Source organism: Lithobates pipiens, unplaced genomic scaffold, assembly GCF_037356315.1.
Source record: "Lithobates pipiens isolate NorthernLeopardFrog02 unplaced genomic scaffold, aLitPip1_a1.2 Scaffold_16, whole genome shotgun sequence".
NCBI lineage: Eukaryota > Metazoa > Chordata > Amphibia > Anura > Ranidae > Lithobates > Lithobates pipiens.
The window spans coordinates 131,323,367-131,340,104 of record NW_027507748.1 but is presented as its reverse complement, the minus strand read 5'-3'; the positions used below and the strand labels follow the sequence as shown (position 1 = coordinate 131,340,104).

The 16,738-nt window shown below is 36.6% G+C and overlaps 1 protein-coding gene across 1 annotated transcript in view; it reads left to right on the top strand.

The window, feature by feature from the left end:
• WSCD1 (WSC domain containing 1) overlaps positions 1-15,182 on the top strand; it is a 314,800-nt gene extending 299,618 nt beyond the window's left edge. The window contains exons 7-9 of the mRNA XM_077480469.1: positions 7,928-8,092; positions 8,177-8,377; positions 14,469-15,182. Of these exons, the coding sequence (XP_077336595.1) occupies positions 7,928-8,092; positions 8,177-8,377; positions 14,469-14,821 (719 nt within the window). The 3' untranslated portion in view covers positions 14,822-15,182. The remainder of the gene's footprint in view (positions 1-7,927; positions 8,093-8,176; positions 8,378-14,468) is intronic.
• Positions 15,183-16,738: the final 1,556 nt, after the last annotated feature.

The window sequence follows — 16,738 nt, the reverse complement described above, 5'->3', positions numbered from 1 at the left end:
GTCTACTAAAAAAAAGTTAAGTAAGTAAGTAAAGCCAACTCAATTTTTTCCAGTTTATAGACTATAGGTTAAGTTAAGAACACATTTCCTCACTTATTTCAAGTACTTATATAGCACTGTCAATTTACGGAGCACTTTACGTATACATTGTACGTTCACATCATTCCCTGCTCTCAAGGAGCTTTCAATCTAAGATCCCTACATACATACAGATATAAGGGCCAATTTAGACAGTAACCAATTGCGCTACTAGCATGTCTTTGGAATGTGGGAGGAAACCTACACGGGCAAAGTGCTAACCACTACCCCACTGTGCTGCCCTGTGACTTAGTTACTTAGTTTTAAGTGATATTAACTTGTAACTTACTCAATTTTTTTAAAGTTGGTAAAACTTATTTTCCAAATGTATTTGATATATGTTTGAAGGTTTTTATATAACATTAATACAATAATGTTTTTTTTTTTTTTTTTTTTAAAGGAATAGTCTCATGAAACAGGCTTTCAAAACAAATTAACATTTATTATTTATAAAGTGTTATAAATGTAATATTATTAAAGCAGCATTAAATGTAAATGTAAACATTTAAAAAAACAAAAAGAAAGACATGCCTCTTTCTCAGCTAACAAATCAAACTGAGCACACACGTTTATATACAGTATATCTGTAAAGAACATAGAATACAGTTACACTTTAATTACTTCAGCCCAATAATGACTAGGCTATTTTTTACGATACGGCACTGCATCACTTTAACTGACAATTGCGCATTCGTGTGACACTGTTCCCAAACAAATGTCCTTTTTTCACACAAATAGAGCTTTCTTTTGGTGGTATTTGATCACCTCTGCGTTTTTTATTTTTTGCACTATAAACAAAAAAAGACAATTTGGAAAAAAAATATATATTTTTTTACTTTCTGCTATAATATATATCCCAAAAGAGTATAAAAAAAATGTATTCATCAGTTTAGGCCGATATGTATTCTTCTACATATTTTTGGTAAAAAAGATCTAAATACATGTACATTGATTGGTTTGTGCAAAAATTAACACATCTACAAACTATGGGATAGATTTAGGGACTTTTATTCATTTTTTTTATTGTTTTTACTGATAATGGTGGTGATCAGTGATTTTTAGCAGGGCTGCGACATTGTAGCAGACAAATCTGACCCTAAGTTACACTTTTTGGGGCCAGTGACATTTTTACAATGATCTGTGCTATAAAAATGCACTGATCAATATATAAATGACACTGGCAGGGAAGGGGTTAACACTAGGGGCGATCAAGGGGTTAAATGTGTTCCATGGGTGTGTTCTAACTGTAGGGGGATGGGCAACCAGGGACATGACAGAGATCACTGTTCCCAATCACTGAGAACAGAAGATCGCTGAAGTATCATCTGGTAGAATGGGGAATCGCCTTGTTTATCCACGTTCTGCCTCTGTATATCGTGATTGTGGGTCATCGGCGGACATCGAGTCTGAAAAGGAGTACACCTATGGTGGTTTGCGCCGGAGATCCAACCTGCCGCAGTATAATGATGATGGCTGGTTGGCAAGCAGTTAACGTGTGAACTTTTGAAGATAGATTCCCCACATCAACCTCTAAAAAGATCTTCTGAAAAACTTCAAAGGTATATTTTAGGTTTTCAGGGTAACCCAAGCTAAAAGTATAAATTAGTCCCATAATCATTCTTTCTGATACAAAATGAGAGTGCTATATTAAAAAAATACACTATACTAAAATGCTTGTTTTTCCTGCCAATGCAGTATAAATATGGTATATTTGTTTTTAAAATGTAATAAAGTACAAAGTAGGCGGGGCTTTAGGTTACATAATCTAACGTTGAATGCCCATTATACCAAAAATCGAACAAGAAGAAAGTTTGTTTTCATGGTACAAATCAGCACACACACAGCACAAACAAATTGTATAATTTTTTAGAATGTAATAACATGTGGTGCAAAGTAGGAGAGGTTTCAACTATGAACTATAATGCGCAATCTCTGAAACCAAATCAACGCATTTGCAATGTTCAATTTTGCAGTACAAATCGGCACAGACGCAGTGCAAACTAATGCTATCTTTGTTTTTAAATTTTAATAACATTGTGTGCACAAAAGGTGGGGCTTGATGTGACATAATCTGAATTTGGATTCCAATATCTCAAAAACCCGAACCAACTGAAACATTAATTGTTGTGGCACAAAATAGTATTTATACTTAACAGTTGCCGGTCCCTCACCCTGCATCTTGGTTGCTTTCTGCCAAATGAAGTAAGCACAAACTTTTCTTGCACACAAGTGAGTTTTTTCAATAAGTGATTACAACAGACATATGCCCATTTATTATGTAGTGACTTGTAAAAATTCTTGTCACTGGTGGCGCTCTTTTGTTCTGATGGGCCTCAAACGTATGGGAACTGCCTTGTGTAGGATTTCACAGTTCCAAAAGACGTCAAACTCTTTAAAACATACAGCACCAAAACTTGTGCTGTTGCATATTTGGCAAACATGTGCGTCCTGCAATTTCAGTCAAATGAAAAGATAATTTTTTTTAAGTAAATGTAACTCAATTAGAATATGTAAATGCACATACCTTAAAAGTTTTGTCTAGATTACTCAATATTATACATTATTTTTGTAAATGCAAAAAGTGTGTTTTAAGAACTAATGAAAATTAAGTAAGATACTTAAAATATCAAAGTAAATTAACATTTATTTTTATGTTGAAAATTACACATTTTTTATGTTAAAATTACAAGCCAACAGAATCAATTTTATATGTGGTGCAAGTTGCAACATATTTGTGTAACTGTCTGTAAGAAATATATAAATTTGCAGTAATACCTTAGACAAAATTTTGCCTTAAACAGAAATGTGTCTGTGACACAAATTTGACACAATTACAAAATTGATACAATTTATTCTAGTGTGTAAGAGGTCTCATTTACCATGCTTCTTTTCACCTATGTGGCTCTGTTTCACAGTCATAGCACCTGAATATATAAGTGTCACACATAAGAACTACTTGGATTTGTCACTTCGCTTCATAAATAGCAAGAAAATTGTCACTTTCTTGAATTTGGCACAGGATTTTTTAATGAGGCCATAACATCATAAAAGAGTTGCAAATGCATTTTTTTTTAATTGCCAATATTTATAGTTAACCCATAAAGGAATTAACTGTATTCACACCTAACCATTTGATCATAATACATTGTTCCCCCAATTATCTATTTATCCACAAATATCAGTCTCCAAAAATTTGGAGTATGCTTGAGAATTGTGGACAGTCAGTTATCTTGCACTACAGTTTTTTCTTTTTCGTTTTTAGTCTACAGTTGATCTTTACATTTCATGCAAGGATTGTGTGTTTTATGAAACTGGCCTTCATTTGTGCTCAGGTCTAGGAATGTTTATAGAGTGTGTCCATAAAGGTTAATACAAACATTAAGGCAATCATAAAATTTCAACTTTGCAATAAAATTCAGTAATAAAAATTAGGCATTTGAGGGATTGTGATTGAAACTTTGATTTATTTTCACTAGCTTCTTGTGACTAAATTTAATATCTTCTTCTGACCTTGCTTAAAATCTGACATCCTAAAAACCTATGAATAATAATGAGCTCAATGACAATCATGTGTGGGCATTTTCTGTAAATTTTAAACATATGAAAGCAATCAGAGCTGATATTTCCTCCAAATAAAAATATAATGAAAACGCAGATTTCACCCAAATGTTTTGGCCATAATGTCCCGATATCCTTAAAAGGATATGACTATAAATGTTTGAAAACTGATATAAGCCTTTGTATTAATGTTTATTAAACACTTCCAATAGCAATTACTTTTTGTTATGTAAACTGGAATGTTTTTACATCTCTTATTTTTGCTGTGGAAAGCACTCACTACTCAACACTGATATATGCAGGTTAAAGTCGAATAATATCCTCATGTCACACAGAAATGACTCTAAAGAGACTCTATCTAGCATCCCCATCCAGTAATTGCTGCTCTGTGTGTAAAGTGACCATTTCATATTCAATGTAGTACATCCATTGCTTAACCATAGATAAAGAAACCAATTTATGGACTAGACCAACATGTGTTACCATGTACCCTATCAGGGATTTTGAACTAAAGAACATTATTGTGTGCTACATATTATTTTTTCTAGAGATCTAGCTTGCTGTGATTTGATCAGTTTAGGGGTATTATTTACTTTCTGCAGCTTTTGTCAGAGGACAGTAGACTTGTGCACAATGGAAAATTTCATTTAGTTTCGGTTTGTTGTTCTTCGTAAAATACATCATTTTGTTCTGTTATATTTGTTATGTTACGTTAATACGTTTTCGAATAATTCGTTATTATTCGTAGAGTGTCAAATTCATTCGTATTCATTGAAATTCGCTATTTATGTATGTATAGACATTCGTGATAATGATTCGTAGTTTGGAAAGTCGTTTGTTTATTGAATCTTTTAACACACACAATGACAACGTCTCTTCTCCTCGGCTGAAATACAATACAATACCCTTCTATCTCAGTTCTCAGGAATGCACTTTGCCAGTAATCCATCCTCCGGCACAAAATTAATTAGCTGACTGGACTATAAGATTTACTTTGAGCTGACCTTTTGTTTCATTAGATCTTTGAAGAATTACCGAATCATGTTGAATTCATTCAAATTCATTTGTTATATTTCTTCCGTATTCGTTGTTATTCGTTATTTTTTTATTCGGACATTCGGATGCATCCGAATATCCGAAAGATGCAAAATTCGGCCGAATTTCAATTCGTTACGAAACAAATTGCACAAGCCTAGAGGACAGTCATTCTCGGGGTTTTTCCTTTAAGGTTGGGCTTAAAGTATAGATATCTGAAAGAGAATGACAGTTGGGGAGACATCTGATCATCACTGAATGTGTTGGGACCTGCTACACTGAAAATTGGGACTTAGGCAACTGTTAAGCCGCGTACACACGGGCGGACTGTATGGCCAACTTAGTCCGTCATGACAATCCGACGGACAGTCCGTCCTACTTTCGAATGAACGGACTTGACCACACATGGATGCACAAACAGTCCATCGAAAGCTTGCGCGATGACGTGTACAGCACGTACGACGGGACTAGAAATAGGAAGTCCAATACACAGCAATGCAACCTTTCGCCGTGTAAATCCTTTCTAAACATGCGCCATACTTAGCCTGTCGAACTAGCCTACTGACGAGTGGATTGTCCGCTGAAACCAAAGTATGACGGACAGTATTACGGAAATTCCGAAATACTTAGTCCGCCAGACTGCACGCTGAAAAAGTCCGCTGAAGCCCAGACACGAGCGGACTGTCCGCTGAAATGTGTTTCGACGGACTAAGTTGGCCAGACAGTCCGCCCGTGTGTACGCGGCTTTAGAACCAGTGATCAGCTGGGAAACTTGGTATTAGAGCAAAATTACCTTTTTGTTAAAAATATTGAGATAGATATTATGCAAGCAACTTTAGAGGAAACTTCCCTTCCATCAAATTAACAGTAAAAACTGCATCTTGATTGATATGTGATAAGATATTCAGGGTGGTAATAACATTTAGGGGGAAAAAAAAAATATTTCTGACATTTCTTACAACCTTAATGAACTTGCAGATTTAACTGTCTATAAATATCTGAATGGTTAGTACTTCGGTGACACTCAAACCGTCTGCCCCCATAAAGGCCCTGGTTACGATTTGAGCTTGGATATGAACTGCATGTCTGTGTTTTGCCGCTGGATAAGGTATATTTTCCAGAGACTTGAGTAAAAGCTTAATAGGGGTCCATTCTCACCAAACGTGTGCACGTTATAACATGTATCCACTGGTGTGTGTTGTGTAGAGGCATTGGTACAATGCGTCATATTGTTGTGTTTTTTTATTGTATTTGTTTTACTGTATTGAAATATCACAAAATGGCATTTTATTTAACTTTATGCATTGCAGAACCTTGTGATGCTGAGTAGTGTCTTACACCTTGCTGCAGACATAAAATACATCCTGTCCAATTTTTCAGCATATTTGCTTGAACTGAAATAATACGGCATAGAGCAAATTACCTTGTCTGTGCACTAAGCATTGGTGTGAATGGGCCCCTAAATGGGAATAACTTCAGTCCGGTTTTGTCTACTCAAATGCAGCTATATACAAATGTAATGTCAATGGAATAGATTCATTTTAGAAATGTATGCAGTGGCTTATCTTAAGCTCTCACATATGCATCTGGAGCACAGATTTCACATTTGTCCTGGAATCAAGGATATTGATTTGTTAAATAATAACTTGGTGACACATTTTCACCTCCATGTTTTTCACAGATGAAATAGCAGTACTCTGACACAAGTCAGAGCCACCGAGTAAATCTTTTTCAATAATGCATGCATCCTTAGGCATAGCTGCTTGTTCTTTGTATCAGCTTATTCACTGAGCTGAGCTGGAGCTTGATTCCCAGTCCAGCTGAGAGGTAGAATGAATTCTCTAATAAACAATCTGAATGGGTCACAGGTCTCTTGTTAGTCTATGCTGCATCATAGAAATGAGCTCCTTGACTTGCAATGATTTGTTGATGACCCTAATGAAGGACTACATCCTTTGAATTTTCCCCTGAATATCATTTTCAATACAGGCTGTGCTCAGAAATAAGAAGGACAGACAGCACAGATATAACAGGGGTTGGTTGTAATTTCTATGCCTATTGCGGCCACAACTATTTAATGGGATCTTGACCTAAAGATATAAATGTTAATCCCTGGTATATATAAAGGAATAATATAAATCTCTTTGGGGGATCTGTCATAATACATACTAAAAGTAAATGAATGGTTTACATGGTAAACCTACCTACAAAAAAAAGATTTGTGTGGTTTTCAATCAATTTAATTTTCCACTGGCCTTGATTTGTCAGAGGATCCAACAGCAAGAGCTGCTGTGAAATTACCAAGTTCTTATCCCTCCTTGAACATTGCCATCACCACTGTGGTTGTTATGATACAAAGTGTAGAATTTCAGTCAGGGCATGTTTGCTGGACTTTGAATTGAGTAAAGATCTTGCGATTGGCTTTCCATAGAAATATAAGGGATAATTCAACCTAAATCTATCCCCTCAAAATGGAAATGTTTACCTTCAGATGGACTTATCTTTAAAGGAAACCTGTATTTTGTCCATACTAGGCAAAGTATTACATTCACTGGATAACAACTACAGTAAGATGCCTGTATCTACCTTTTATGCACTCCTCCAATGCCTTGTTTACTTGCCGAAGATCCCCCTCAAAAAGTGCTGTGTAAATTCTACCCTTAAACTGAGCTAGAGTTCATGCATGGCTAAGGACACAACTCCCCCATCCAAGTGACATCACTCAGGCTTAATGGTTGGGTACTCAAACACTGAGACCTACATTCCCATACCTGGAATGAGCCAGTGGTTCTCAAAAATCCTGCAGGCAATATTGATAGTGGTGAGCAAGTGAAAGGAAAGAAAATGCTACTTGCAAATGCCTTGTTACTTTTCCCTAAATGGACAGTGATCATGAAAGCACACGCTTGACACACCAAGACTGATGTGCCTATATATACCTATTTCATTATTGCATTCCTTTTACTCTGCATGGTTGTATTATATGGTATTGTATGATGTTAATATACTGTATAAATGACAAGGCCTACTTCTTTGTTTCATACTGTACTAGTAATAAATAAGCTACAGTTCTAATTTCTGGTGCATGTAGCTTTCAACTCAATTGGCAATCCAACATTTCAGTTTGGTTATTGTATGTTTCTATTCACTCTTTTGACTAGTTTGTCTCAAGATAAGGGCTGTTTTAAACTGACTCACACATACAGCATGGCATGTACCTGCATGGTAATTTTATAGTACTCATTTTCTTTTTAAGATACAAGATGTACAACTCGAAAGTTTCTACCTACGAAGTCCAAAGTCTTTGTTGCCTTGTCAAGCTTCCCTGGAGCTGGAAACACATGGGTGAGACACCTGATAGAGCATGCTACTGGATTCTACACTGGGAGTTACTACTTTGATGGGACCTTGTACAACAAAGGTGAAACTACTAAGACTTAGCAAGCTTTTTTTTTTAAACTGGACACTGGTGACTAAAATAACTTGCTGCTTTTAATTTGCTCAGGTTTTAAAGGAGAAAAAGATCACTGGAGGAGCGGGCGAACTGTATGTGTCAAAACTCACGAAAGTGGCAAAAGAGAAATTGAAATGTATGATTCCTCAATTTTGCTTATTCGCAACCCTTACAAAGCCTTGATGGCAGAATTCAACAGGAAGTGTGCAGGACACCTGGGATATGCAACCGAGAGACACTGGAAAAGTAAAGGTGAGTTTTTAAGTAGGTAACACACTGTTTTAGAATAGCAAAAACAAAACCTGGACTTAAATGTACAATAAATAACACAATGAAGCACTTTTTTTTGTATGTAAGCTTGTTTTAGCTTTTTGAGTACTATGATATAGTATATACATCAGTAGTCATCTAAGCCCTTGTACACACGGTCGGAGATTCTGACGGAATGTGTCCGATCGGACCGTTTTGTTGGATATTCCGACTGTGTGTGGTCACCATCGGACTGTTTCCGTCGGAGTATCCGACGGACCAAGTTTTCCAACTTGTTGGTAAAATTTTCCGACAAAATGCTCCGATCAGACATACTCCGATCATGTGTAGAGAATTCCGATCGGACAAAGTGCCACGCATGCTCAGATCAAATTCCTACATCAAAGCTATTGGCTACTAGCCTGAACGTAGTCCCGTCGTAACGAAATAATGTCATCACATTCTGAACGATCGGATTTTCCAACAACTTGGTCCGACCGTGTGTATGCAACAGTTTCGGACAAAATCCGTTGGACAAAATCCGATGGATTTGGTTGTCGGAATGTCCGACCGTGTGTACAAGGGCTTAGAGTGAATACATCCCTGAGGCAGATGCTGCACAATGAACAGCAGTGAACACTTCAGGAGAGTATTTGCACTGCAAAGAATGTAAATAAAGTGTTAAATGGTCAGGCCACAGATATACATCTGAGTCTACATGTACCTGTTCCTTTTGATAAGCTGGAAAACAAGCATGTGCACAAACACATTTCCAACAAAATCGTAAGTATTTTTATGAATAGAAGGCTATTTGAAAGAAACCAAATGGCATTAAGCCCAACTCACAAAGGTGCATAGAGGAAAGAGACCGCTGCTCTCAGGTGACACAATCAGTTGCACGCCCTGCCACTGCAGCAGAAATCATGGAACAGGAAACTTCGGATTGGCAGCACACCCACACACAAGATGTAGTTGAATTCCTTAATTGAAAATTGTAAATAATGCAGTAAAAGCAATGGATAGGTACAGACAGGGGAAAGTCAGGTAGGTTGTCAAAGCACTTCTATAGTGTGAAATGCCTCAACCTATCTGCCTTTCCCCTGCCTGTACCTATCCATTTCTTTTACCATTATTTACAATTTTCAATTAAGCAATGCAACTACATTTTGTGTGTGGGTGTGCTGCCAATCCGAAGTTTCCTGTTCACAAACGTGCATGTCTTATGTTAATTAATTTTTAAAAATGTATCTTAAAACTGTTCAATTTATAAATATAAATTTTGCTTGGGTATGGGATTATAGTTTTATCACATGTTTATAGCCTTCTTTTTACATTTTATTTTAGCCCCCAAAACATTTCCTTAAAGTGGTTGTAAACCCTCCCCTACAACTTTGTCCCATGTAAATCAGCATAAAAAAACCCTAATGAACACTGCTTGTAGATATCTCCTTACTTGCTTAGTATTGTTGTAATCCTTGTTGTTCTGTAGAATGAAGTCACTGAGCATGCCCAGATCTCCCCTGACTTACGGCACACTCTCTATGTCTTATCTATCTGTTATCAGGACTTTCTATGGCACAGCTCTGAACTATGCTAATCACTCAGAGCTTCCTCCTACACACCATGTGACCATGTGACATCACATACAGTCTACACTTGGCCATTACTGCAGTCTTATCAGCTGAAGCTGATAGGACTGACAAAGGGAAACATTAGACATTGGCACAAGTAAATACTATGAAATAAACAAGTAAGCTATGAACAGGTAAGCAGGGTTGCCATAGAAATGTTGGATTGAGAAGGAGGCTTGGTGAACAGTACAGGAAGTGCTCAAATTAAGGTCGGAAATACACTCCACTGTGGACTCAGAAAACAATACTTAAGATGGTACTGCCTAACCCCTGGAAACAAGTTTTTTTAAAGTTTCTTTAAACAGTAAGTAATATGCAATTTGGGCTGGATTACAGTGGCTATAGTCTGATAATGACTTATTATAATGGACTAAATGAAAAGAAGCATCAGAGTGGGAGAGTTTACTTCCTCTTTAATAGAGACCTCACTGAAACTTATAGATATCATCAACTTGAACCTGGCAATATTGTAAAGCTGAATTCCAGTCAGCTGAAAAGGTTAAGAAACTAGTACCCCTTTCCCATTCACAACAATAGCTGCTCATATACCCATAATAGTTATATATAGTGTATACAAATAAATAAATAAATATTTAACTATATATTTGAATAAAGATTTATACAATAATCTAGGAGGTAAAATATTTGTTTTAAACACTTCAGCTCTGGAGGGTTTACCCCCCTTCATGATCAGGCCATTTTTTGCGATACGGCACTGCGTTACCTTAACTGTGCATTTCACGGTCGTGCAACCCTGTGCCCAAATAAAATTTGTCCTTTTTCACCTCTGCAGTTTTTATTTTTTGCGATATAAACAAAAAAGATCAACAATTTTGAAAAAAAAATTATATTTTTTACTTTATGCTATAAAACACATCCAACAAAAAATAAAAAAATCTAATTTATTTTTAGCCCAAAATACCAAAGAGCATATATTGACTGGTTTGCGCAAAAATTATTGCGTCTACAAACTATGGGATATATTTATGTAATTTTTATTTATATTTATTTTTTTACTAGTAGTGATGGCAACTGGCAACTTATAGCAGGACTGCAACATTGCAGAGGACAAATCGGACACTAACTGACACTTTTGACATTTTTGTTGGGGACCAGTGACACTAATACAATGATCAGTGCTAAAAAATATGCACTGTTATTGTATTAATGACACTGGCAGGGAAGAGGTTAACATCAGGGGCAATTAGAGGGTTAAATGTGTTCCTAGGGAGTGCTTACTAACTGTGGGGAGGTGCTTGTACTGAGGGAAGACAGAGATCCATGTTCCTGCTTAGCAGAAACACAGGATCAATACCTGCCCTACTGACTGAATGGCGAGCTGCCTTGTTTACATAGGTAGACCACTGTTCTCATTCTCACGGGAATGAGTCCAAATTAACTTATTAGTTCATACTAAAAATACAGCAAACGTTTTGTGGGTCAGAAGAAACCTCCCCTTCATCGGGGCTTCAATTTAAGGTAAAAACCTTGAGTGGACTCAAATTAGAGCTTTCCTGTGTGAATCTGTGTATGGAAGATAATTGCTGGATTAAGAGAGTTACTGGCTGGCAGGATCTGCATGAGCAATCAAGATTCACAATATGTTAGCAGGCCCTCAATATCCCCATGAGTGGGGTTCAGAAAAAAAAAGAAGCATAGCCTTTGTTATAATGTTTTTGACATTTACAAACAAAATACCTACAAAAGTGATAACTGTATGGTAAATTCAGCTGATCAGCACTGTAAATCTTTAAAGCGGAGCTCCACCCAAAAGGGGAAGCTGTGGCTGGTTGCTTCTTCCCCCCCCCCTCCACTGCCATATTTGGCACCGTTTGGGGGGGTGAGTACCCGTTTTTGACATGTACTCCCGTCCTCACTTCCGGGAGACCTCGCCAATGCTTCACTGTCGATTTCCCATTATGAGCAATGGTGGCACCGCCGAAGATCCGATTGAAAAATCGGCTGGGATGCCAACATTGTGGGATCCCTGGACAGGTAATTGTCCTGATATTAAAAGTTAGCAGCTACAGTAATTTTAGCTGCTGACTTTAAAATTTTAGAGGAGCTCTACTTTAAGTACTTTAAGTACACTGAAAAAATCCTTTTTCAATTGTACAAAACCAAAAAATATTGTATGGCTATGGAAATACTGCTTGAGTTCATGTTTTTTGTGAGTCTTTCATGACCTATATAAACAACAAATGGCATAGGTTTACCAGACAAAATAAGCTTTATAATTGGTTGTCAACTGATAAAATGATAATGTATAGGTCTAGGATTAATAGATGCTAAAGGCAGGTAGATTAGCCCTATCCCGTAGCCCTATTACCTAATAATTACTGCAGCTACAACAAACCAAACTGTTCCTATCTTATATATGTGAACCTCATCAACAAGACAATTAACTTTTCAAATATAGCCTTTTTATTTTCATTTCATATTTTTTTCATATTTTTTTTTAGACCCAGTTATGTCATCATTGGGTATCACCAACACAAACTGCAACAATAGTCCCGCGCATGAGTGAGATAACCAAATAGGAAATGTTGCTCTGTTGCAGAGATGGATAATTCTCTTGAAGCCTTACAGCCCTCTAGGACTGGGGTTGTTCTCAGAACACTGTAAAGTATATGAAAGAAAGAGGACACACTGGCCTAGTACATTATCCCACACAATCTTTTTAGGAATAAGTAAAATAAATAAGTACTGTTTACAAACATAGGTCATAAAAGCTCTCATCAGGCCTCTCAATGTGGTAAAACTCTCCCACACTCACTGATAACTTGAGCATAGGGCGGCCCTCACCATGGTCCCTGTTGACTGATGCGTTTCAAAGGTATGTCCTTCTTAGCTTTTACTACCTATGTTTGTGAGTAGTACTTATTTATTTTAGTGACTCTTAATAACATTTTGTGGGATAATGCACTAAGCCAGTGTGCCCTCTTTCTTTCATCTATCATCATGGGTCTCTGTGCTCCGCTATGTAATGCAGACAAGACCTTGGCTGATGGAAGTGGGCATCAGGATATAACTTCTTGAAAATATCACAGCACCCTATCTCAGTTCTCCTCCCAAGAACACTCAAAGATGATGCAAGCAGTGGGCTGGTTCTTTCTTGGGAGGTCTTATGCAAAATGCCTTGATGGGTGAATGTCAGTCTTGAGGAGTGTAAAAAGTTTATCGAGGAGTCCCACATAAGCAATAGCACTCGTGTTTCTATTTTTCTTTCAATTCCATCACAAAACTCCTCTCTTATCCTTAGCTGGGCAGTGTATAGCGTGAACTGACTCCCTAACCTGTAGTAAGCAATCTCCAAACCATGCAAGGATGAGGGTGTACTGTGAAGATAGTAGGTTCAAAGCAGTTGGAGCCTACTATTTTTAACCTTAATACAAAATTCTATAAATACATGCATGCTAAAGAATTTTAGTAAAAGGAAAAGTAACTGTATTTCTAAAGGCAAAGAAAACAAGAACACAGCTTGAGCCAGTACAGAAGGTAAAGTTAGAAAAAAACAAAGAAAAAAACAAGAAATAAACAGGATATCCAACAGGCATGCAGAAACAAAATCGTGTTTTCAATTTGCATAACCAACAAAAGTGAATTACTTGTATTTATAATTATTTAAATGTCACAGTCTGATGCAGGAGCGTGACTTACAGCTATGGATGAATCACCTCATAATTGACAGCAGGATGCAGAATGCTTAAATAATCTTGATGTTTGAAGCTTTCCATTGAACAAAGCTAGCATATATATATATATTCTTTCTATTTTTTATATATACAGTTTTTTAAGCAAGCACCCCCACCACCATCTTCCTGATCTCCTGACCCATGTGACTAGTGATAAATACATTTGAATTTAAATTTCCCTGAAATCTTGAAAACAATTAGGAGATTGTTGGTTGAGATTTTGGTGAAGTGCATTGGAGACAATTGAAAATGTAGTTTTTTTTTAGAGTGCATTGGGCTCTGAAAGGCCCAGGAGATGCTCCTTTCAATTGTCCTGGGCCTTTCAATGCCCCCTCCTATTTTATTTTAAAAAGGTGACAGTATAAAAAAGTAAGATAAAAATGTGAAATTGGCTTTACCCATACAATGATCAAATACACAGAAAAGAGGAAAAAACATAAGGAACACCATTTGAAAAAAATAAATAAAATCTAAAAAATAACTTTTAAAAGAAAAATTTTCTAAACTCAATTTAACTTACTTTACTTACTTGTTTGTAAGAACCAATATGGCAGCTCCTCTGAAGGGAATAGCTTGATCATAGGTGACAGACTAGAGCAGAGTGTTTGTGAACTTATTATGTAGAGGTAAATTGTTTATCCACTGAATTATTCATATTTGACCAAGTTAAAAAGAAACGGTTGGTTTAGTAAGGTTTAGTGCCAATAAATAGTTCTGGAAATCTACTTTAGACAAAAATTACTTTCTTTGTCTTTCATCTTTTTACAGAATGGCCAGAATTTGTTAATAGCTATGCATCCTGGTGGGCCTCGCATGCATTGGATTGGCTTCAATATGGAAAGAAACTGTTGGTGGTCCACTATGAAGACTTAAAGAAGGACCTTATTGAAAAGTTAAAGGAAATGGTGACTTTTCTCAACCTACCAATAAACGAGGATCGTTTCCTTTGTGTGGAGAACAACAAAGATGGAAACTTCAAACGGCTAGGCTCCAGCCAAACAGTCTTGGATCCTTTCACGAGAGAGATGAAGAATTTAATCAATGGTTATATCAGGACGGTAGATAAAGCCCTTAGATCCAGGAACTTTACAGGCTTACCAGAAGAATATATGCCAAGATGATATCTGGAGAACAAGCTTTTCCAAACGTATTATGTTACTGGCCACTGAAAAATCTCTCCACTGTTCTTTGTGCTTCAGAGAAACCTAATGTTAAAATAGAATCAGAGTAAAGAATAGTAGAGAGCTGGCCATAGACCAAGGCTAATGCTTTTAGCATATTTTCTATAGGTGTTCCTCATTTCTACCTATTGCTGGGAGTTGGACAGTTGTATACTGTGTCTTCTGGAACCAGTTCCTTTTGTTAATTTGTGCTGCCTTCTAGCAATACTTTTCAGAAGTAGTTTGTGGCAGTGCCTGAATCTTTAAAAAATGTAATGATTTCTTTTTCTGTATATAAAAAATAAAAATAAAGATAAAAGCAGATATGGGCATGTTTTCATTAAACATATCCAGTGTGTATGTATTTGTGTATATAGATACAGTAGATAGATAGATACACAAATGTATACATTTTGTTTCTTGAAATTGAGCTGGAGGTTGAAAAAAATTGAAAAAGCTACTCTATTCATGACTGGCTGACACAATGTATAAGCTATATATGGCATGGTGTGCAAGGAGGTGGAAAAAAGTCTGTTGTTAGCAAGAAAAGAAAACTTTGTAAGACAGCTCCAAGAATCATTGAGTTATTACATAAATTCACATTTTATATTTCATTACCACTGTGGGTTTAAAAAATAATTTATTATTCAGTTGGTTCAAAGATATTAGTTTGCTTCACCTATCTTGTTGCTAGTGAAAAAAAAAAAAAAAATATATATATATATATATATATATATATATATATTAGGGATATTACTGATTAAAATTTTCATGTTTGAATAATCGTTTTTTAAATCGATCAATTGACTAATTTCAATTAATTATAGCGCACATACAGATCCAACTACTTTTAGCTGATCTCCTTGCATTGCAACTCTGCATTAGTCAGTGGTAAATGTGGTATACACTATATACAATCACCCGACAATAATTAGTTTCCACAATCCATGACTTAAATTCACAGTTCAGACAAATACGTTTTAAATTCAAACTGTAGCACTGACGTAAGTAAAAAAAAATGTCCACAGTAGCGTGACAATCCCTCCACCTCCAGTCTAACTAATCACTCTCACCTTATAGCATGGACCCCTGTGCAAACAGGTGGTCATGCAAGCGGGTATCAAAAGGGTTAACACGGACCATAAACTTCTCTCACGTCTCCTTAGATCTCAGCAAGGACGCCAGATCATGGGTAGAAAGAAAAGATCTAAGTGCTCACCACTTAAGTATAAGATTTAATTTTTGCGTTCAAACACAAACTACTCGCATAAAGATGATAAAAACACAGCATGCAAAGCTGACAATCATTTTAGTTTCGTAGGGCAGCAGCGGGTGACGTCATGCATAGCTCCTCCCCTGTACGAGTTACATTCAATCAGAACTTCAACGTTACTGGACTCCTCCCCTTCCCTTCGTTAGCAGATGGAGACACTTGGGAAAGGGGGGAGGAGTCCAGTGACTTTGTTGTCCATGACGTCATCGGATCTCTGATGGAACTCCCTGAAGACCAGGAAGCCGATTAAAAATATTTTGATTGATCAAAAAAATTAACGGATTAATCAAGGAATTAATCTTTCATTTCCATCTCTCACATCCCTCACATTTTTTGTAAATATTTTATTATAACTTTTCATGTGATACTGAAGAAATTACACTTTTCTCCAATGTAAAGTAGTGAGAGTACAGCTTGTATAACAGTGTCAATTTTCTGTCCCCTCAAAATAACTCAACACAGCCATTAATGTCTAAACCACTGGCAACCAAAGTGAGTACACCCCTAAGTGAAAATGTCCAAATTGGCCCCAATTAGCCATTTTCCCTCCCCGGTGTCATGTGACTCGTTAGTGTTACAATGTCTCAGGGTGAATGGGAAGCAGA